Below are 21,536 nucleotides of genomic sequence, written 5' to 3'. Positions count from 1 at the left end.
CTAATGGGTTATCACAAGAATGGGTCTCTTATAAAAGTCAGTTTGGTAGGCCAGGAATGGTGGCTCACACCTGTAATCCAAGCACTTTGGAAGGCCAAGGTAGGAGGATCACTTTAGGAGTTCAAGACCAGCCTGGGCAATATAGTGAGACCACATCTCTATAAGAAAAATAATAAATAAAAATAATAAACAAAAGCCAGTTTGACTCTCAGTACACTCCTCTTGCCCTGTGATGTCTTCTGCCATGTTAGGATGCAGCACAAAGCCCTCACCAGAAGATGACCAAATGTGGCTGCCCAATCTTGGACTTCCCAGATTCCAGAACTGTAAGAAATAAGCCTGTTTTCTTTTTAAATTACCCAGTCTCAGGTACCCAGTTATATCAACTGAAAGTAAACTAATCTGGGCCAGGCACAGTGGCTCATGCCTGTAACCCCATCACTTTGGGAGGACAAGGTAGGTGGGTCACCTGAGGTCAGGAGCTCGAGACCAGCCTGACCAACATGGCAAACCTCATCTCCACAAAACATTAGCCAGGCATGGTGGTACGTGCCTGTAATCCCAGCTGCTAAAGAGGCTGAGGCACAAGAATCGCTTGAACCCAGGAGGCAGAGGTTGCAGTGAGTCAAGATTGCGCCACTGCACTCCAGCCTGGGCAACAAAGCGAAAACTCTGTCTCAGAAAAACAGAAAGTAAACTAATGTAGTCTATCCCTGGATCTAAGGGAAAAAACAAAGAAAAAATAAAAAAAGTGTCTCTCAAGCAACCTCACTGGTAACAATGGAAGAGTAACCTGGGACTTGAATCTGCACGCAGCAGTAAAAAGGCATTTCTTTTTTCTTTTCCTTTTTTTTTTTTTTTTTTGAGACAGAGTCTTGCTCTGTCACCCAGGCAGGAGTGCAGTGGTGCAATCTTGGCTCATTGCAACCTCTGCCTCCCAGGTTCAAGTGATTCTCTCACCTCAGCCTCCCGAGTAATTGGGATTACAGGCACCAGTGACTACGCCTCACTAATTTTTCTGTTTTTAGTAGAGACGGGGTTTCACCATGTTGGCCAGGCTGGCCTCGAACTCCTGACCTCAGGTGATCCACCCGTCTCTGCCTCCCAAAGTGTTGAGATTACAGGCGTGAGCCACCATGCCTGGCCTAACAAGGCATTTCTTAACCACCCCCACAGTATCAGTGAAAGCCAACTGAGAGCCTAGATTACCTCCACCCAGTGGTAATAAGGCATCTCGTCCTCTGTCCTCCAAGATGGTTTCAGCAGAAACCAAGAGGAGAGCCTGGACATCCACTACCCACCAACAGTAACATGGCACCACTCCCCTTCTCCACAGTATCAGTGGAAGCTGACTGGAAGGTTCAGATTTCAATCCCTGCAGTTATTAGGCACCCTACTCCATGCCATCTGGGATGGTCTTGGGCTTCCAACTCCATTTGACGTAAAGGGTTACTGTCCACATCCCCCTACTAGTGTGGTTTCAGTGGAGGCCTGCCAAAACAATATATAAAATCCAGAGTCTATTCTACCCAAAGTATCCTGGATGCGACTGAAAAACATCTGTTATACTAAGGCCCAGGAAGGTCTCAAGTTAGGTGAGAAACATCAATCAACAGATGCTAACATAATAATTCCAGATGGTGGAATTATCTGTCAAGAATTTTAAAGCAGCCACCATTAAAATGCTCCCACTACCAATTAAGACACATCTGAAAAATCATGAGGAAAGAAAGAAGAAACAAAATAAACACAAAAAAGAGCCCGGCCAGGCACCATGGCTCACATCTATAATCCCCACACTTTGGGAGCCCAATACAGGAGGATCACTTAAGACCAGGAGTTCAAGATCAGCCTGGACAACATACCATAGCCCTCATCTCTACAAAAAATAAAAATAAAAATAAATTAGCCAACCATAGTGGTGTATGCCTGTAGTCCTAGGAAGCTTGGGCAGAAGCATCACTTGAGTCCAGAAGTTCAAGTTCACAGTGAGCCATGATCATGCCACTGCCCTACAGCCTAGTCAACAGCAAGATCCTATCACAAAACTAAACAAAAACAAAACAAACAACAAAAGAAAATAGATCAAATGGAAATCTTAGGACTGAAAAACACAATAATCTTGCTGAAAGGGCTCAAGAGAAGAATGAAGATGGTGAGGGAAGAATGAATGAATTTGAAAATATAACAACAGAAATAATCCAATCTGAACAGGAACCTGTGGGACTACTAAAAAAGAAAAAAAGATCGCCTGGGCACAGTGGCTCACGCCTGTAACCCCGGCACTTTGGGAGGCCAAGGTGGGCGGATCACGAGGTCAAGAGATCGAGACCATCCTGGCTAACATGGTGAAACCCTGTCTCTACTAAAAATACAAAAAATTAGCCAGGTGTGGTGGCGGACACCTGTAGTCCCAGCTACTAAGGAGGCTGAGGCAGGAGAATGGCATGAACCCGGGAGGCGGAGCTTGCAGTGAGCCAAGATCATGCCACTGCACTCCAGCTTGGGTGACAGAGTGAGACTCCATCTCGGGGAAAAATAAAAAAAGGCCAGGCGCAGTGGCTCACGCCTGTAATACCAGCACTTTGGGAGGCCAAGGCGGGTGAATCACAAGGTCAGGAATTCAAGACCAACCTGGCTAAGATGGTGAAACCCCGTCTCTACTAAAAATACAAAAAAAAAAAATTAGCCGGGCGTGGTGGCAGGCACCTGTAATTCTAACTACTCAGGAGGCTGAGGCAGGAGAATCGCTTGAACCATGCAGCAGAGGTTGCAGTGGGCTGAGATCACACCACTGTACTCCAGCCTGGGTGACAGGCTGAGACTCCATCTCAAAAAAAAAAAAAAATTAGCTGGGCATGGTGGCACGCGCCTGTAGTCCCAGCTACCCAGGAGGCTGAGGCCACTTGAATCCAGGAGGTTGCAGAGAGCCGAGATCGCACCACAGCACTCCAGCCTGGTGACAGAACAAGACTCCGTCTCAAAAAAAAAAAAAAAAAAGACCCAACATTCATGGTATCAGAGTCTCTGAAGGGAGGAGAAAGCAACTCACACTAAAAAAAAATCTCTGAAAAAGTAATGGCTGAAAATTTCCCAAATTTGACAAAGACATAAACCTACAAAGATATAAGAAGCTGACCAAATCCTAAATAGGTTAAATCCCAAAAAAAATTTTTTTTGAAAGCAGTAAGACAGAAATGACATTAACGCCTAAAGAGGAACAACAATTCAAATGACAGTATATTTTTAATCAGAAAACCATAAAGGCCAAGAGAAAGTAGCGTAAGATTTCTCCAGTGCTAAAAGAACTGCCAACCCAGAATTCTATACCCAATGAAAATATCCTTCAGAAATGAAGGTAAAATAGAATTTATTGCCAACAGACATACCCTAAAAGAATGGCTAAAGAGCTTGGCATGGTGGCTCACACCTATAATCCCACCTACTCAGAAGGCTGACGCCAGAGGATTATTTGAGGCCAGGCATTCAAGACTAGCCTGAGCAACATAATAAGATCTCATCTCTAAAAAAAAATTTAAGGCCAGGTGCAGTGGCTCACGCCTGTAATCCTAACACTTTGGAAGATCACGGCAGGGGGACTGCTTGAGGCCAGGAGTTCAAGACCAGCCTGAGCAACATAGCAACATCCTGTCCCTATAAAAATTAGCCAGGTGTGGTGGTATGCTCTACCATCCTAGCTACTCAGGAGGCTGAGGCGAGAGGATCCTTTGCGCCCATGAGTTCAAAGCTGCAATGAGTTATGATCACGCCACTATACCCCAGCCTGGGTGAGAGAGAAATAAGACCCTATCTCAAAAAAATAAAATAAAATAAGTTTTTTAATTAGTTGGCATGATGGCACATGCCTATAGTCCCAGCTACTTGGGAGGTAAAGGCAAGAGCATTGCTTGAGCCCAGGAGCTTGAGGTTGCAGTGAGCCATGATCACACTACTGTATTCCAGCCTCAGTGACACAGTGAGATGCCTCTCTCTTTAAAAAAAAAAAAGAGGCCAGGCACGGTGGCTCACGGCTATAATCCTAGCACTTTGGGAGGCCAAGGTGGGCCAATCACTTGAGCCCAGGAGTTCAAGATCATTCTCGGCAACATGGAAAAATCCTGACTCTACCAAAAAAAAAAAAATACAAAAATTAGCCAGGTGTGGTGACATGCACCTGTAGTCTCAGCTACTCAGGAGCCTGAGATGGGAAGATTACTAAGCCCAGGAAATCAAGGCTGCAGTGAGCTGTGATCACACCACTGCACTCCAGCCTGGCTGACAGAGCAAGACCCTATATCAAAAAAAAAAAAAAAAAAAAAAAAAAAAAAGTTTAAAGACAGTTCAGACACACACACAAAAACCTGGAGCTTCAGGAATAAAAAAGAATAATGAAGTTTTCTAAATTAGATTAAATTTAAACATTAAATTCTGTTTATGGTTGCACAACATATTACAACATTGTCTAACATGATTCCCAATATATGTAAAAGAGATAATTAAGCAAATTATATTAAAGAAGGGAGAAGGTATGAACACTTAAATAGAGGTAAGGTTTTCACACTTCATCCAAAGTGGTAAAATGTTAATGCCAACAGACTGCGAAAAATAGCATATGTGTAATATAATGTCCACAGCAAACACCAAAAATCTATACAGAGATGCATTCAAAAGTGCTACAGATAAATCAAAACGGAATTCTAAATAATGTTCATGTAACTTATGGGAAGGCAAGAAAAATTAAACAGAGGAACAACAAATAGGAAAAACAAATTAAACAACAAAATGGCAGACTTAAGCTCTACTATATCAATAATTACAATATATATAAATGGACTAAACATACTATGAAAAGACAGAGTTGGGAGAATTGATTTTAAAAGCATGAAGCAGGCCAAGCATGATGGCTCATGCCTGTAATCCAAATGCTTTAGGAGGCTGAGGCAGAGAGATTACTTGAGGCCAGGAGTTCAGACCAGCTTAGGATACATAGCAAGACCTCCATCTCTTAAAAAAAAAAAAATTGTTTTATTAGCCAGGTGCAGTGGCACATGCCTGTTGTCCTAGCTACTCAGGAGGCTGAGGCAGGAGGATCTCTTGAGCCCAGGAATTAGAGGCTGCAATGAGCTATAATGGCACCACTATACTCCAACCTGGGCAACAAAGCAAGACCCTGTCTCTAAAAAATAAATAACAACAATAACAAAACATGAACTATATGCTGTCTATAAGAAACTTCAGGCTGGGAGCAGTGGCTCATGCCTGTAATCCCACACTTTGGGGGGCCAAGGTGGGAGGATCACTTGAGCTCAGGAGTTCAAGATCAGTATGGGCAACACACCAAGACCTTTTCTCTACTAAAAAATAAAAATAAAAATAAATTAGCTGGGTATGGTGGCACAACGCCTAAGGTCCCAGCTACTCTGCAAGCTGAGGTTGGGAGGATTGCTTGAGCCTAGGATTGCTTGAGTCATAGCTGCAGTGAGCTATGACCATGCCACTGCATTCCAGCCTGGGCAACAGAGTGAGACTCTGTCTTAAAAAAAAAGGAAAAGAAACTTCAAGCCGGGGATGGTGGCTCACACCTGTAATCCCAACACTTTGGGAGGCAAAGGTGGGAGGATCACTTGAGGCTAGGAGTGCAAGGCTAGCCTGGGCAACACAGCAAGATCCTGTCTCTACAAAAAAAAAGAAAAGAAACTTCAAACATTATAAAGGTACACTGAAAGTAAAAAAAAAATGGAAAAATACAAACGTTAATCAACAGAAAGCAGGAGTAACTATATTAATATCAGAAAAATTAACTTCAGAGCAAAAAAAAAAAAATTACCAAAGAAATACATCATATAATGACAAAAGGGTCACTCTACCAAGAAGATATATTAACAGTCCTGAATATGTAGGCACCAAATAACAGAGCTTTAGAATACAATAAGTAAAAACAGAATTGAAAAAATACGGCCGGGCGTGGTGGCTCAAGCCTGTAATCCCAGCACTTTGGGAGGCCAAGACAGGCGGATCACAAAGTCAGGAGATCGAGACCATCCTGGCTAACACGGTGAAACCCCGTTTCCACTAAAAAATACAAAAAAACTAGCGGGGCGAGGTGGCGGCCGCCTGTAGTCCCAGCTACTCGGGAGGCTGAGGCAGGAGAATGGCGTAAACCCGGGAGGCGGAGCTTGCAGTGAGCTGAGATCCGGCCACTGCACTCCAGCCTGGGCGACAGAGCAAGACTCCGTCTCAAAAAAAAAAAAGAAAAGAAAAAATACATATACCAATCCACAATCACAGTTTGATATTTCAACAAATTCTCTCTCAATAATTAAAAACTACTAGACAGAAAATCACCAAGGATAGAGAAGAACTTAACACTTCAATGGGTATAAAGGCAGCTTAGCAACTTATACTTCATACATGGCATGTGGTCTTGTTTTAATGATCTGTTAATATAATAAATAACTATTTTCCATTGTTGCTTTTTTTGTTTGTTTGTTCTTACTGTTGTTTTCTTTTAATAACAGAATTGGTACATATTAACTGGGGGAAAAATACTGAAGTTTATAAAATAAAACTAAAATGTCCCTGTCAACCTCAACCTGCCAGCATTCACCTGAAATAACCACTCCCCAGAATCTGTATTCTTTAAAATCTTTTCTATCTATGTATAAATATATATGCATACATGGTTTTAATTTTGTTTTTAAAACTGAATCACATTTGGCATACTGTCTGCAACTTGCTTTTTTTCAGCACAATGACATATACTAACATCCTTCCTGGTTGGTGATATATAGATCATATAAAGTACTAATAAAAATGTTCTCAGAAGCTGGGCATGGTGGCTCACTTCTGTAATCCCAACACTTTGAGAGTTGAGGCAGGAGAATCGTTTGAGGCCAAGAGTTAGAGATCAGTCTGAACAACAGAGCAAGACTCCATTTCCACAATTTAAAAAAAATGTTCAGGAGCTAAATGATAAGAACTTACGAACACAGAGAAGGAAACAACAGATACAGGGTTCAATTTGAGGGGGGAGGATGGGGGAAGAAAAGGAGCTTAGAAAAGATAGCTATTGGGTACTGGGCTTAATACCTAGGTGATAAGATAATATACACAACAAACCCCCATGACATGTGTTTACCTAGTAACAAGCCTTCACATGTACCCCCAAACCTAAAATAAAAGTTAAAAAAAAAATTAAAGACAACTGGCCAGGCACGGTGTCTCACACCTGTAATCCCAGCACTTTGGGAGGCTGAGGCAGATGGATCACAAGGTTAGGAGATCGAGACCATCTTGGCTAACACAGTGAAACCCTGTCTCTACTAAAAATACAAAAAAAATTAGCCGAGAGTGGTGGAGGGCGCCTGTAATCCCAGCTACTCAGGAGGCTGAGGCAGGAGAATGGCGTGAACCCAGGAGGCAGAGCTTGCCATGAGCTGAGATCGTGCCACTTGGCACTCCAGCCCAGGGGACAGAGCAAGACTCTGTCTCAAAAAAAAAAAAAAAATCAGAGAAAATTAAAAAAAAAAAAAAAGTTGGCCAGGCACAGGGGCTCATGCCTGTAATCCTAGCACTCTGGGAGGCCAAGGTGGGCAGATCACCTGAGGTCAGGAGTATGAGACCAGCCCGGCCAATGTCATGAAACTTCATCTCTACTAAAAAATACAAAAAATTAGCCGGGTGTGGTGGCATAAGCCTGTAGTCCCAGCTATTCAGGAGGCTAAGACAGGAGAATTGCTTGAACCCAGGAGGCAGAGGCTGCAGTGAGCCACCAAGGTCATGCCACTGCATTCTAGCCTGGGCAACAGAGTGAGACTCCATCTCAAAGGAAAAAAAAAACAAAGTTGATTTTAAAAAAATGTTATCGGCCGGGTGCGGTGGCTCATGCCTGTAATCCCGGCACTTTGGAGGCCGAGGCAGGTGGATCACCTGAGGTCAGGAGTTTGAGACCAGCCAGGCCAACATGGTGAAACCCTGTCTCTACTAAAAATGCAAAAAATTAGCTGGGCATGGTGGCAGACACCTGTAATCACAGCTACTCAGGAGGCTGAGACAGGAGAATCACTTCAACCTGGGAGGTGGAGGTTGCAGTGAGCCGAGGTCACATGCCATTGCACTCCAGCCTGGGCAACAAGAGTGAAACTCCATCTCAAAAATACATACATATATATTCTCAGAAAACAGCATGTCCTTTAATAATATAAGTTTCTTAGGCCGGGCGCAGTGGCTCATGCCTGTAATCCCAGCACTTTGGGAGGCCGAGGCGGGTGGATCACCTGAGGTCGGGAGTTCGAGACTAGGCTGACCAACATGGAGAAACCCCATCTCTACTAAAAATACAAAATTAGCTGGGCCTGGTGGCACATGCCTATATTCCCACCTACTAGCGAGGCTGAGGCAGAAGAATTGCTTGAACCTGGGAGGCGGAGGTTGCGGTGAGCCGAGATCATGCCATTGCACTCCAGCCTAGGCAACAAGAGTGAAACTCTGCCTCAAAATAATAATAATAATAATAATAATAATAGTAATATAAGTTTCTTGTAGTTACAAAAGCCTATTATACTCAGCACCTAGAAATATAATGACCATCAGATTAATGTTAAATAACAGAAGAATGAATAAAACTCTCCTAGAGCAAGAAGACAGCAAAACAGAGTTGAAAGTACTTTGTAAATCATAAAGGGAGTAAAAACATAAGTATTATCACAATTATATTTTCTTTTTTTTTTTCGAGACGGAGTCTCGCTCTGTTGCCCAGACTGGAGTACAGTGGCACGATCTCGGCTCACTGCAAGATCCACCCCCCAGGTTCACGCCATTCTCCTGCCTCAGCCTCCCGTGAAGCTGGGACTACAGGTGCCCGCCACCACGCCCAGCTAAATTTTTTTTGTATTTTTAGTAGAGACGGGGTTTCACCATGTTAGCCAGGATGATCTCGATCTCCTGACCTCGTGATCTGCCTGTCTCGGCCTCCCAAAGTGCTGGGATTACAGGCATGAGCCACCGCGCCTGGCCTTTTTGTTGTTGTTGTTGTTGTTGTTTTTGAGACAGAGTCTCGCTCTGTCGCCCAGGCTGGAGTGCAGTGGCCGGATCTCAGCTCACTGCAAGCTCTGCCTCCCGGGTTCACGACATTCTCCTGCCTCAGCCTCCTGAGTAGCTGGGACTACAGGCGCCCGCCAGCGCGCCTGGCTAATTTTTTGTATTTTTAGTAGAGACGGGGTTTCACTGTGGTCTTGTAATCCGCCCGCATCGGCCTCCCAAAGTGCTGGGATTACAGGCGTGAGCCACCGCGCCCGGCCCTTTTTGTTGTTTTTTAAAGTAAACACTAAAAGCTAGCTGGTATCATTAGATAAATAAAAATATTGGTATTCTATCATCATGTGCAAAAAAATGAGGGGGTTATGTTAACACAAGTATTTGTTTCTAAGAGTGAAATACTCACAGCTGTTTCTCCTTTTGGGAGATTTGTTTCTGCAGACTGTCAGATTTACTGAGACATTCTTGTAGATATTTCTCGTCCTCATCTTCAGCTTCCATTTGCGCCTTCTCTGCTTGCTGCAATCTGGTGTAATTCAAATCAACTTTGGGTAAAACTGAGGCTAGAACTAGGGTGTAAAAGGGTGAAGAAGACAAATAAAAGAAAAATGGGGAAATAGAAACATTTCTAAACGAAAACAAAGTTTGGGGAAAAACTCACAAACTCAAACGTGAAAGAGTCACACAATGTCTAGAAGTTGTTCTGTGATTTTTTTGTCAATATAACATGTAGTATGCCCAGAATACTATCTTCAAATTTGTTTTATTTCTTGTTCGTAATTAACAGTGCAAAGCAATACAGCCTTTACCACTTATGCAGAGCATAATGAATCAAATTTCAAAGCATAATAGGTATGTTACTACCTTTTTTCAAAACCATGAAAAGTAAAGGATTTATGCCTACACTAGGTGAAGAAGCCACAGTTATATGTTAAGCTAGGATGTGTATGCCAGGAATCAAGTGTGCTACAAGGCCAAGAGCAAAGACCTGCAATTACTCCAAATGATAGCCAACTCCTTCTTACAGCATCTTTATGCATTTACTAAATTATGCCGAAGCTCTATGCATGTGTGTGTGTGCACGTGTGCATATATGTTTAAGATTCAAAAAGAATTTGGTGCCAGTTGGCATCATTCACTAGAGATCATTTTTGTTCCTCACCATTTAATATTAAAAATTAGCTAAAATATTGTGATTTTCATCTTTCCTGTTTTTATTTGTAAGTCGCTGCATTTTCCTGTGCTTAGTTCCACTCCCTGCCTTCTTTGGCCATCTAGGATTTCTTATATTTAACCTCAATATTTTTATAAGAAAATATTTACCAAGATTCAAAGGATATTAACTCCTTGCAGGAAATTACAAGAGAAATTTCGGTTCAACTAACTAAAAAAACTCTTCCTTTCTTCCCTAAAACCATACCAATGGAACAACCCTCACATATTTCAGGGGTATAAATGCTGCTTCCAAGGAAAGGAGAGTTATCATTCAAGTTATCTCCAAATCTAAGATTAAATTAAAATATTCAGGTGGTGGGGACGGACCCAAGCTTTTCTCTAAGGTTACAGAAAGGAAAATAAAAGAGTGAGGTAGGCCTTGAAGTTGTGCTATCACAGAAGAGGGCAAGGGAGAACTGGAAAACTGAGAAGCTGAAGCACAGGATGTTGGCCAGTCTGGGTTATAAGTTATTTTGAAGCATATGTAAAAATCAGGTAAGGGAACCGTTGGGCAAAGAGTGGGCCAATGAGAAAAAAATATCTGTGCCAATGCAGTATAAAACCAAAGGTTAAGTTATTTTTAAACAATCTTTATATTTTTCATCAAAAAGTAGCTAAAAAGATAAAACTGCATTTGAAAATCCCGACCTCCAAAGGGTCAATACTCAAATCACCCTTCGTGCACAAGGTTTGAGGAATGTATGTCTAGAAATCCAAGTGCACCCACTCTGCTTAATGGCAGTGTATTACCACAGCAGCTGACCAAGAAATGTACAGGGTTCCTAACACCCTTTTAGAATCTTTAGTAGCATAGACTCCTTTCTAGTTAATGTATTATAAAATTGTTGATTCTCTTTTCATTTAGTCTGTTTAAATACAAGTGGTCTTCAGAAAGATATATCTTTGACCAGCTTGTACTGGTCCTGCGTGTCACTGCTGGCACATTTCACCAATGACATTGCAATTGTCCTAGTTTGAGTTAACAAATCGTTATCACTTCATAATGGAATGGAAAGAAATCAAAGACAGAAAAAGGTAATAAAGATGTCCAAAATGTAAAAATGGGGATAAAGAAAACAAAAAAGAAAAAAGAAGAAAGAGGATGTCAATAAAAGAATATTCATGTCAATAAAGCATTAATAGTTATGTTTTTCATAAATAGATTCAAAGAAAGCAATGATAAAAGACATATGTTGACACCAACATGACAGGGCAATGGAAATACATTACATTTTCCAACAATAAAAGTGAAAAATGCCAATATAAAACAATTCAATTTAAACAAAATTATATCTTCAGTTGGGTTGAGGGTCCTAGCTCAAAGAAACAAAACTAAACCACCAATTTGGAATGCTTGATTTCATATAAACAGATGGTGAATGGCAAAGAATACGATAATTAACATGCATGGAAATCAATTAGGGATAATCTCACTCTGTTTGTTCATTTTTACTTTTTTTGATGTTTTTATTTGTGTATTTGTTTTATGTAATTGAATAACATGAAACTACTGATATTAGGCTTCTAAGAAAAATCTACAATATGACAACTTCAAATGATTCAGCATAATATAAAGCAACTTGATTCCATGCAACAACCAAAACAAAAACACAAAATCCTGCTGGGCTTAAACAAAAAATATGTCCTAATCTATGTCTTCCTAATGGTTTTTGTGGCAGGTGTCGGAACTGAATAAAGAAAAAGGGGAGAAGAAAAGAAAAAAAGAAACTAAGACTGGAAATGCTGTACCTTTGTTCCAGCTGCCTCATGGCTGCAGTAATTTTGTTGGTTTTTTCTTCTAGTCGGGCAATTATTTCATTTTTTTCTTTCAAGCCATCTTCAGAACCCTATTTATAAAAATAAAAGCTACAGTGGTTTTGATTTTTTTTTTTTCTGTGTGTGTGGTTTTTTTTAATAGGGTATCACTATGCTGCCCAGTTTGTGTTTGAACTCCTGGGCTCAAGCTATCCCACCTCTCAGCCTCCCAAGTAGAGTTTTCATCTTTTAACCTGAGTATTTATAAGTTTCTCACACCATTTTGCTATGGGACTGTTACTTTGAAATGAACAGAGTTACTTTATACACATAATTGTGTGATACAAAGCAGTGCTATTAGTCGTTTTTTTTGTTTGTTTGTTTTTAAGATGAGGTCTTGCTATGTTCACCAGGCTGGTCTCAAACTCCTGGCCTCAAGCAATCCTCCCATCTTGGCCTCCCTAAGTGCCAGGATTACAGCATGAGCCATGGCACCTGGCCTCTGTTAGTCTTCATTTAAAATGTAATAGGCCAGGTGTGGTGGCTCATACCTGTAATCCCAGCTCTTTGGGAGGCCAAGGTGGGAGGATCTCTTGAGACCAGCCTGGGCAATATAGTGAGACCTCATCTCTACAGAAAATAAAAGAAAAAAAGAAAAAATTTAAAAACGAAAATATAATAAGGAAAAAAACACCACCTTCAATATTTTTGGAAGATGACAGAATACATTCTTGTAAAATATGACATTTTGCAAATTAATTAAATAAAGGATTTTGGCAACAAGTCTACTTAATAGCAATATCATCTTAGAAAATTTACAATTATGGGCCAGGCATGGTGGCTCACGCCTGTAATCCCAGCACTTTGGGAGGCCGAGGTGGGCGGATCACCTGAAGTCAGGAGTTCGAGACCAGCCTGGCCAACATTGTGAAACCCCATCTCTACTAAAAACACAAAAATTAGCTGGGCGTATTGGTACATGCCTGTAGTCCCAGCTACTAGGGAGGCTGAGGCAGGAGAATCACTTGAACCTGGGAGGCAGAGGTTGCAGTGTGCCAAGATCGCACCACTGCACTCCAGCCTGGGCAACAGAGCGAGACTCTGTCTCAAAAAAAAAAAAAAGAAAAAGAAAAAAAAATTTACTATTATGATAGTGTAGCATTTCAATCAAAATTAAATATTTCTTAGGACTACACTGTAAAAGGAAGTTCACAAAAATGTTTTGTAGTTTAAATTGAGAGTTTTCCCAAAAGATTTAATCTTCATACTCTTAACCTTTCAACATTAAAAATTTAGACAGGGGATATTCTGTTGATACCTTTTTCATTACATTTAAGAGCTTTCATTTAGGAAAAAAAGGCATTGGCCTTCATAACTAATACGGCACAGTTAAAATGGGCTCATCTCTTAAAAACCAAAACCTTTCTACAAATATTCACTTTCAATTTCCATAAAATGAAATTTAAGAACAATCCTTACCTGCAACTTTTGATACATCTCTATGTTAATTGCTTTAACTTCCTCTAGCTGTTGTCGAAGGCCTATTAGAGTATCTTGTTTCTCATGGATATCTTTCTCCAGCAACTTCATGGCAAGTTCAATCTCATGCTTCATACTAACTTGTACTGCTAGCTCATTCTCTACATCCTGCAATTTCAATATATCCTCAATTCACATGCCACTTCAGGATGTAAAAATTAGATATACTTTAAGAAAGATTGTCCATTCAATATACAGACTACACTTTTTAAGTCCACTAAAGGGAATCAACCAGGCCCTCTAACAACACAATAAACATTTTGAAATGCAGGGCCAGGTGCAGTGACTTATACCTGTTATCCCAGCACTTTGGGAGGCCGAGGTGGATGGATCACTTGAGGTCAGGAGCTCGAGACCAGCCTGACCAACATGGTGAAACTCCGTCTCTACCAAAAAAATACAAAAACTTAGACGGGTGTGGTGGCACACGCCTGTAGTCCCAGCTACTAGGGAGGCTGAGGTGAGAGAATCACTTGAACCCAGGAGGCAAAGGTTGCAGTGAGCCGAAATCACACCACCGCACTCCAACCTGGGCAACAGAGTAAGACCCTGTCTCAAAAAATAAGTAAATATTTTCAAATGCAGTTTTTGCTAAAATGAAGGCATTTTCTATATTCTGTTAATCATTACTCTTTTACTGGTACAAGAATTAATCATTTTTATGCTTCATAAATTGAATATTAATTTTCCTTAAACAAAAGGAAATGAAGTGGCCTATACAAGTAAAGGCCAAAGTAACTCAAAACACAGTTTAATTTCCTTTTTTTTTTTTTTGAGATGGAGTCTCACACTGTCGCCCAGGCTGGAGTGCAGTGGCGCATTCTTGGCTCACTGCAAGCTCCGCCTCCCAGGTTCACGCCATTCTCCTGCCTCAGCCTCCTGAGTAGGTGGGACTACAAGGGCCTGTCACTACAACTGGCTAATTTTTTTTTTATATATATATATTTTTAGTAGATACACAGTTTCACCGTGTTAGCCAGGATGGTCTCGATCTCCTGACTTGTGATCCACCAGCCTTGGCCTCCCAAAGTGCTGGGATTATAGGTGTGAGCCACCACACCTGGGCAACTAGTTTAATTTCTTTTTTTTTTTTTTTTTTTGTTTTTTTTTTGAGACGGAGTCTCGCTCTGTCACCCAGGCTGGAGTGCAGTGGCCGGATCTCAGCTCTGCCCGCCACCTCGCCCGGCTAGTTTTTTGTATTTTTTAGTAGAGACGGGGTTTCACCTTGTTTGCCAGGATGGTCTCGATCTCCTGACCTCGTGATCCGCCCGTCTCGGCCTCCCAAAGTGCTGGGATTACAGGCTTGAGCCACCGTGCCCGGCCTTAGTTTAATTTCTTAAGAATTTTTTATCAGAAGAATTAAAAAGTTTCTTATAATTTATCTTAAGAAATTTATTGGCCTGCCAAGGTGGCTCACGTCAGTAATTCCAGCACTTTGGGAGGCTGAAGCGGGCAGATCACGAGGTCAAGAGATCGAGACCATTCGGGCTAACATGGTGAAACCCCATCTCTACTAAAAATACAATAAAATTAGCCAGGCGTGGTAGCAGGCATCTGTAGTCCCAGCTACTCGGGAGGCTGAGGCAGGAGAATGGTGTGAACCCGGGAGGCGGAGCTTGCAGTGAGCCGAGATCACACCACTGCACTCCAGCCTGGGCGACAGAGGGAGACTCCATCTCAAAAAAAAGAAAGAAAGAAAAAGAAATTTATTAACATTAAAGACAAACAGCAAAGATGATTAAAAAGATGGGCAATATTCTCTTCTTGACCTGGGTGGTGGTTACACAGGTTATTTGCGTTATAATTCATAAAGCTATATATTCATATTTTTCTGTTGGCATTATATTTCACAATTTCAAAGGTTAAAAAACAAGTTAATTTTAAATATGACTTTCCTAATATTTGAATATGTTGTTCTGTTTCATTTACTATAATGTTGGTCACAACCCATTCATTCACAATCATATTGTAACTTACAGTTTAAAAAACACTGATACAGGTCAGGCACAGTGGCTTATGCCTATAATCTCAGCACTTTGGGAGGCCGAGGCAGGTGGATCACTTGAGGCCAGGAGTTCAAGCCCAGCCTGGCCAAAATGGCAAAACCCCATCTCTATAAAAAATACAAAAATTAGCCAGGCATGGTGACACATGCCTGTAGTCCCGCTACTTGGGAGGCTGAGGTACAAGAATTGCTTAAACCTGGGAGGCAGAGGCTGCGTGAGCCAAGATCGCACCACTGCACTCTAGCCTGGGTGACAGAGCGAGACTCTGTCTCAAAACAATAATACGCCGGGCGCAGTGGCTCATGCCTATAATCCCAACACTTTGGGAAGCCAGGGCAGGCAGATCACTTGAGACCAGGAGTTCGAGACCAGCCTGGCCAACATGGTGAAATCCCGTCTCTACAAAAAATACAAAAATTAGCCGGGCTTGGTGGCACATGCCTTGTCCCAGTTACTTGAGAGGCTGAGGTACAAGAATCACTTGAACCCAGGAGGCAGAGGCTGCAGTGAGCCAAGATCGCACCACTGCACTCCAGCCTGGGCGACAGAGTGAGACTCTGTCTTAAAACAACAACAAAACATTGATATAGTGGAAGCTTAGAAAATTTGAGAAGATTAAGGGGTGAACTTGCTATATACCACACCAAAAAGGATAAGGCTGAAAGAGATTTTAAATGGTGCTTGCTAGAGAGTAAATTACTCCCAGGATGATTTTGCTAATATAATTTTTTTTTTTTTTTTTTTTTTTTTTTTTTTTTTTTTTTTTTTTTTTTTTTTTTTTTTGAGACGGAGTCTCGCTCTGCCGCCCAGGCTGGAGTGCAGTGGCCGGGTCTCAGCTCACTGCAAGCTCCGCCTCCCGGGTTCACGCCATTCTCCTGCCTCAGCCTCCCGAGTAGCTGGGACTACAGGCGCCCGCCACCTCACCCGGCTAGTTTTTTGTATTTTTTAGTAGAGACGGGGTTTCACCGTGTTAGCCAGGATGGTCTCGATCTCCTGACCTCGTGATCCGCCCGTCTCGGCCTCCCAAAGTGCTGGGATTACAGGCTTGAGCCACCGCGCCCGGCCTTGCTAATATAATTTTTAATATAACCTACTTGTCGTAACTGAGATTCATCTCGAAGCTGCCTTCTAGCTTCATTGTACATTTCGTCTAGCCCCTGACGAGAATGCTTATATGTTTGAAGCTCAGTTTCCACATCTACTTTGGTAACCTAGGAAGAAAACAAAATTTTTCATTCTATAATCACTACTATTAATACAGCACAGAAATACCTACTTCATGCAAAAGTCCCTAAAAATAGTAATTTCTGACATGAGATTGTCTGCTTGAAAGCAGTCTATACTTACCTCTAGGTGCTGCTGTGTTTTCATCAAAATCAATTTATTTTCACTTCGTAACTGATGATTTTCTTCTTGGAGTTTAATGATGTTATTCTTTGCTATTGCTAACTAAAAATTATGAAACAGGCAAGAAAAAAGATTTTAAACACCCTTATACTTGCTTTCCAGGTTATGTGCATGGCCATAAACAACAGAAAATAAAATCTCACAACCAGCAAAAGGTCTGTCACATTCAAAGAAACGTTCATAAGAAAAATATGCTCGCTATTATCCCAAGATACCAATTTTAAAAATTAAACTCTTATTTCCTTTTCAACTATTCCTATTTTTATAGCTGAAACACATTAGGCTAATTTGTTATGCTTATAATAAATATATTATGCTTACTGTATGATTTACAGTATGTCCAGAATACAAAGTTTCTGAGTAAACAAATAGAGAATTATGCATTAAATAACAAAAGCTTTAAAGACTTGTGTAAAGATAAAAACACGTATAAGGAAAGGAGGTTGTGCTATCATTGAAAAATGTAATACAGACATTTGTGGTAACTGAGTAGGACACCCCATGAAATCTGGACTTGTAACAGGAACTTAAGTGGTTACAACAAACAAGAGACAATTCTCACCATGAGTTAAACATGAATGATTAAGTGGTGGGACTCCGAGGCCCAGAATGGAGAGATTCTATGAAAGCAAAGCAGAGACCATTCCCTAATGATGGTTTGCAATTAACACATTTCTGAACACTTTATCAGGGATCAACCTGAACTTCACAGTCCTACTAAAGTCAATAAGAGGCACAAACTAGTGAGCAGCTCTATAATGGTCCCGATCAGGAGCCTAACCATCAAAATAAAGATGCATTCTTAACTGCAGTCATGTAAGTTATCATGTGTTCCTTGGTTTGGAAAAATTGGGCCAATTTTAAAAGAAATGAGAATATTAATTAACATGGAAAATAGGGTTCACAATACAAATACCAGAAGCCTAAATATTTCTGAAAATATGTTAAGTAATAATTCTTTGGTTTAATAGATTAGAAAAAAAAACAACACACCTAGAAGCAACTCTACAAAAAAGAGAGCTGAGATAAATTTCTGGGTCTACTTCAAATGCACTCTGGGATCGCCAGATAGCTACTTTCACAACATAAGAAACCAGAGCACATGGGATGAGTTTTACACATGGGATGGTAGAAAAAAGGTCACCATGATCATGCAGTGATGCCTGTGAAGAAAAGTAATCTGACTAGTGGAACAGTGGAACAGAGGGACAGTATCATTTTAATAAGAATTTCTTTTTTTAATGTGCATTATTTTTTTTTGTACTATACTTTAAGTTCTGGGATACATGCGCAGAACGTGCAGGTTTGTTATACAGGTTACATGTGCCATGGTGGTTTACTGCACTTAACAAGAATTTCTAACTATAGGTGATTACACTAGGTAAATATAGGTCATCCAGATTTTAAAATGAACATCACAGCTTATCTACTGAAGAGTTTCTGTGAGTTTCATCTCTGAGGCTCATTTTTAGAAGTTGAGTATTTCAAATGTAGTATCTCACAGATTCTTATAACTGAGGATTTGCCTAAGAATATACAGTTTCTCTAGAACTTATAATCATCAGTTACAACTGTATTACAAGTATCGCATCACAATGATGAGTGTATGTTCGCGTGTGTGTATGTTTAATGCACTCATACTTAAAATGGAAAAAGATCACAAACACTAGTTCCATGAAATACATTTATCCATTAGACAATACCTCTTCAATCAGCTTAGTATTTGACTTTTCTAATGAATCAACTCTTGAATGGAGGCTGCTGACTGTGCTGCTGAAATTAAGAAAGAAAAAAACTCATTCAAAATCACACAAACTCAAAAAAGCACGAAAAAATATGTTATCCTAGACTTACTATGCTTACTGACAGGCACCAACTGCCCTGTCCACATTTCTGGGTGTGGAAAATTTCATTAACTTGGATAACTTGATTTAGCTAGGAGGGCAATAAAGAGTGTAGCAAAATAATATTTCTATTAAAATTCCATTTGGTGCTACTGATTCTTTTTTTTTTTTTTTTGAGACGGAGTCTCGCTCTGTTGCCCAGGCTGGAGTGCAGTGGCACAATCTCAGTTCACTGCAACCTCCGCCTCCCGGGTTCAAACAATTCTTCTGCCTCAGCCTATGGGTTGACAGGCGTATGCCACCATGCCTGGCTAATTTTTGTATTTTTAGTAGAGACAGGGTTTCACCATGTTGGTCAGGCTGTTCTCGAACTCCTAACCTCGTGACCCACCCACCTCAGCCTCCCAAAGTGCTGGGATTACAAGCGTGAGCAACAGCACCCGGCATACTCATTTTTTTACATTGTCTTCTTAGGGTCCTTCTTTTTTTTTTTTTTTTTTTTTGAGACGGAGTCTCTCTGTGTCGCCCAGGCTGGAGTGCAGTGGCGCGATCTCGGCTCACTGCCAGCTCCGCCTCCCGGGTCCCCGCCATTCTCCCGCCTCAGCCTCCAAGTAGCTGGGACTACAGGCGCCCGCCACCGCGCCCGGCTAGTTTTTTGTATTTTTAGTAGAGACGGGGTTTCACCGTGTTAGCCAGGAGGGTCTCGATCTCCTGACCTCGTGATCCGCCCGCCTCGGCCTCCCAAAGTGCTGGGATTACAGGCTTGAGCCACCGCGCCCGGCCAGGGTCCTTCTTAAATTTAACTGAAAATATTTGGGAATAAAAATTTCACACAGAGATTACTAAGTATTGTTAAAATTATATTTAAAAGGATGAACTTTAAATGTCTACTTTATAATTATGTGTTTTGATGAAGCATATAAACAATGGTCTTTAATTCAAGCTCCATTTTGTTTCCCCATCCATTTTCATGAGAACTTAGAGATGTCCAAAGTCAACCATGCTTTGAGAAATATGAAGATGAGATACCTAGTATCAGGTTCTTAGTAACAAGTATCTGGCAGCTAAACACGCTGTCTTTCAAAGGAAATAGTCGAAGGTCAGATTATGCCAGATGAACACACTTGTTTCTTGCATTTTTGTTTAAATGAATCAAGACTGGACATTATTGTACATTTTATTAAGAATGCTGGCCAGGCGTGGTAGCTCACACCTGTAATCTCAGCACTTTGGGAGGCTGAGGCAGGCGGATCGCCTGAAGTCGGGAGTTGGAGACTAGCCTGGCCAACGTGGTGAAACCCCATCTCTACTAAAAATACAAAAATTAGCCAAGTGTGGTGGTGGGAGCCTGTCATCCCAGCTACTTGGGAGGCTGAGGCAGGAGAATCACTTGAACCTGGGAGGCAGAGGTTGCAGTGAGCTGAGATCACGCCACTGTAATCCAGCCTGGACAACAAGGACGAAACTCCATCTCAAAAAAACAAGAATGTTGTTCAAGGCCTGCTTGATACTACCATCTCAAAACCTTCTCTAATAAAATGTAACATTCTATATATAATATGTTTCAGCAAAATCAATAATAGATACAATAAATTTTACACCAGCCTCAGAAACAAGTATTGGTATTTTAATTTTACTAGTGAAACAAGAAAAATGTTTTCCCAATCATATTAAATCATTTTTAAGACATAATCATTCTTAGGTAGACAACTTGAGTTTTTCACAATTAGCACTAGGATGTCCTGATGGTACGACAGACAAACACAGGTCTAGGAGACGTAAGACTAAGGGCCCTGCTTTTCTACTTCCTAATTGTGTCACCTTGAAAGTTGTAAAACTGGCCAGGCACAGTGGCTCACACCCATAATCCCAGCACTTTGGGAGACCGAGGCGGGCAGATCACGAGGTCAGGAATTCAAAACTAGCCTGGCCAACATAATGAAACTCTCTCTCTACTAAAAATACAAAAATTAGCTGTGCATGGTGGCACGCGCCTGTAATCCCAGCTACTCGGGAAGCTGAGGCAGGAGAATCGCTTGAACCCAGGAGGCCAAGGTTGCAGTGAACTGAGATCGCGCCATTGCACTCTAGCCTGGGTGACAGGGGAAGACTCCATCTCAAAAAATAATGATAATAATAAAAGAAAGTTGCAAAACCTTCCTGAGCTTCAGTTTCTTTTCTATAAAATTGGACAATAGCCTTTATGTGAGGATACAATAATCATCAAGAAAAGCACTTTGAAAACAAACTCTCAATAGTAGTTTTGAGTGAGGAATAATAGGTGAATTCAGGCCAGGCACGGTGGCTCACACATGTAATCCCAGCACTTTGGGAGGTTGAGGCTGGTGGATCACAACGTCAGGAGTTTGAGACCAGCCTGACCAACATGGTGAAACCCCGTTTCTACTAAAATTACAAAAATTAGCCCAGTGTGGTGGTGCATGTCTGTAATCCCAGCTACTTGGAAGGCTGAGGCAGGAGAATTGCTTGAACCTGGAAGGTGGAGGTTGCAATGAGCTGAGATCGCGCCATTGTATTCCAGCCTGGGCGACAAGACTAAGGCTCCGTAAAAAAGTGAATTCTACTTTTTTCTACATGTTTTCTATACTTTTGAAATAGTCTAAATGTACAATAACTACTCTTTATTAGAAAAACAATGAAAGGCCGGGAGCAGTGGCTAACATCTATAATACCAGCACTTTAGGAGACCACAGTGGGCAGATAGCCTAGCTCA

General features: G+C 41.2%; 1 protein-coding gene across 6 annotated transcripts in view; it reads right to left on the bottom strand.

Annotated features, from left to right (window-relative positions):
- Nucleotides 1-21,536, bottom strand: part of RUFY2 (RUN and FYVE domain containing 2) — a 61,384-nt gene that overhangs the window by 23,397 nt on the left and 16,451 nt on the right. For 4 of the 6 annotated variants that reach the window (XM_010375249.2, XM_030941538.1, XM_030941539.1 and 1 more), the window contains exons 8-13: nt 18,662-18,731; nt 16,899-17,000; nt 16,646-16,762; nt 13,486-13,653; nt 12,001-12,098; nt 9,443-9,562 (exon numbers count right to left, since the gene is read on the bottom strand). In XM_010375249.2, the coding sequence (XP_010373551.1) occupies nt 9,443-9,562; nt 12,001-12,098; nt 13,486-13,653; nt 16,646-16,762; nt 16,899-17,000; nt 18,662-18,731 (675 nt within the window). Of the gene's footprint in view, nt 1-9,442; nt 9,563-9,753; nt 11,248-12,000; nt 12,099-13,485; nt 13,654-16,645; nt 16,763-16,898; nt 17,001-18,661; nt 18,732-21,536 lie in introns of those variants that run through there. The other 2 variants (XM_030941540.1, XM_010375258.2) reach the window with 2 other exon arrangements.

This window comes from Rhinopithecus roxellana, chromosome 11, assembly GCF_007565055.1.
Source record: "Rhinopithecus roxellana isolate Shanxi Qingling chromosome 11, ASM756505v1, whole genome shotgun sequence".
Classification (NCBI taxonomy): Eukaryota; Metazoa; Chordata; class Mammalia; order Primates; family Cercopithecidae; genus Rhinopithecus; species Rhinopithecus roxellana.
The sequence above is the reverse complement of the archived record's forward strand: the minus strand, read 5'-3'. Positions and strand labels throughout refer to the sequence as shown.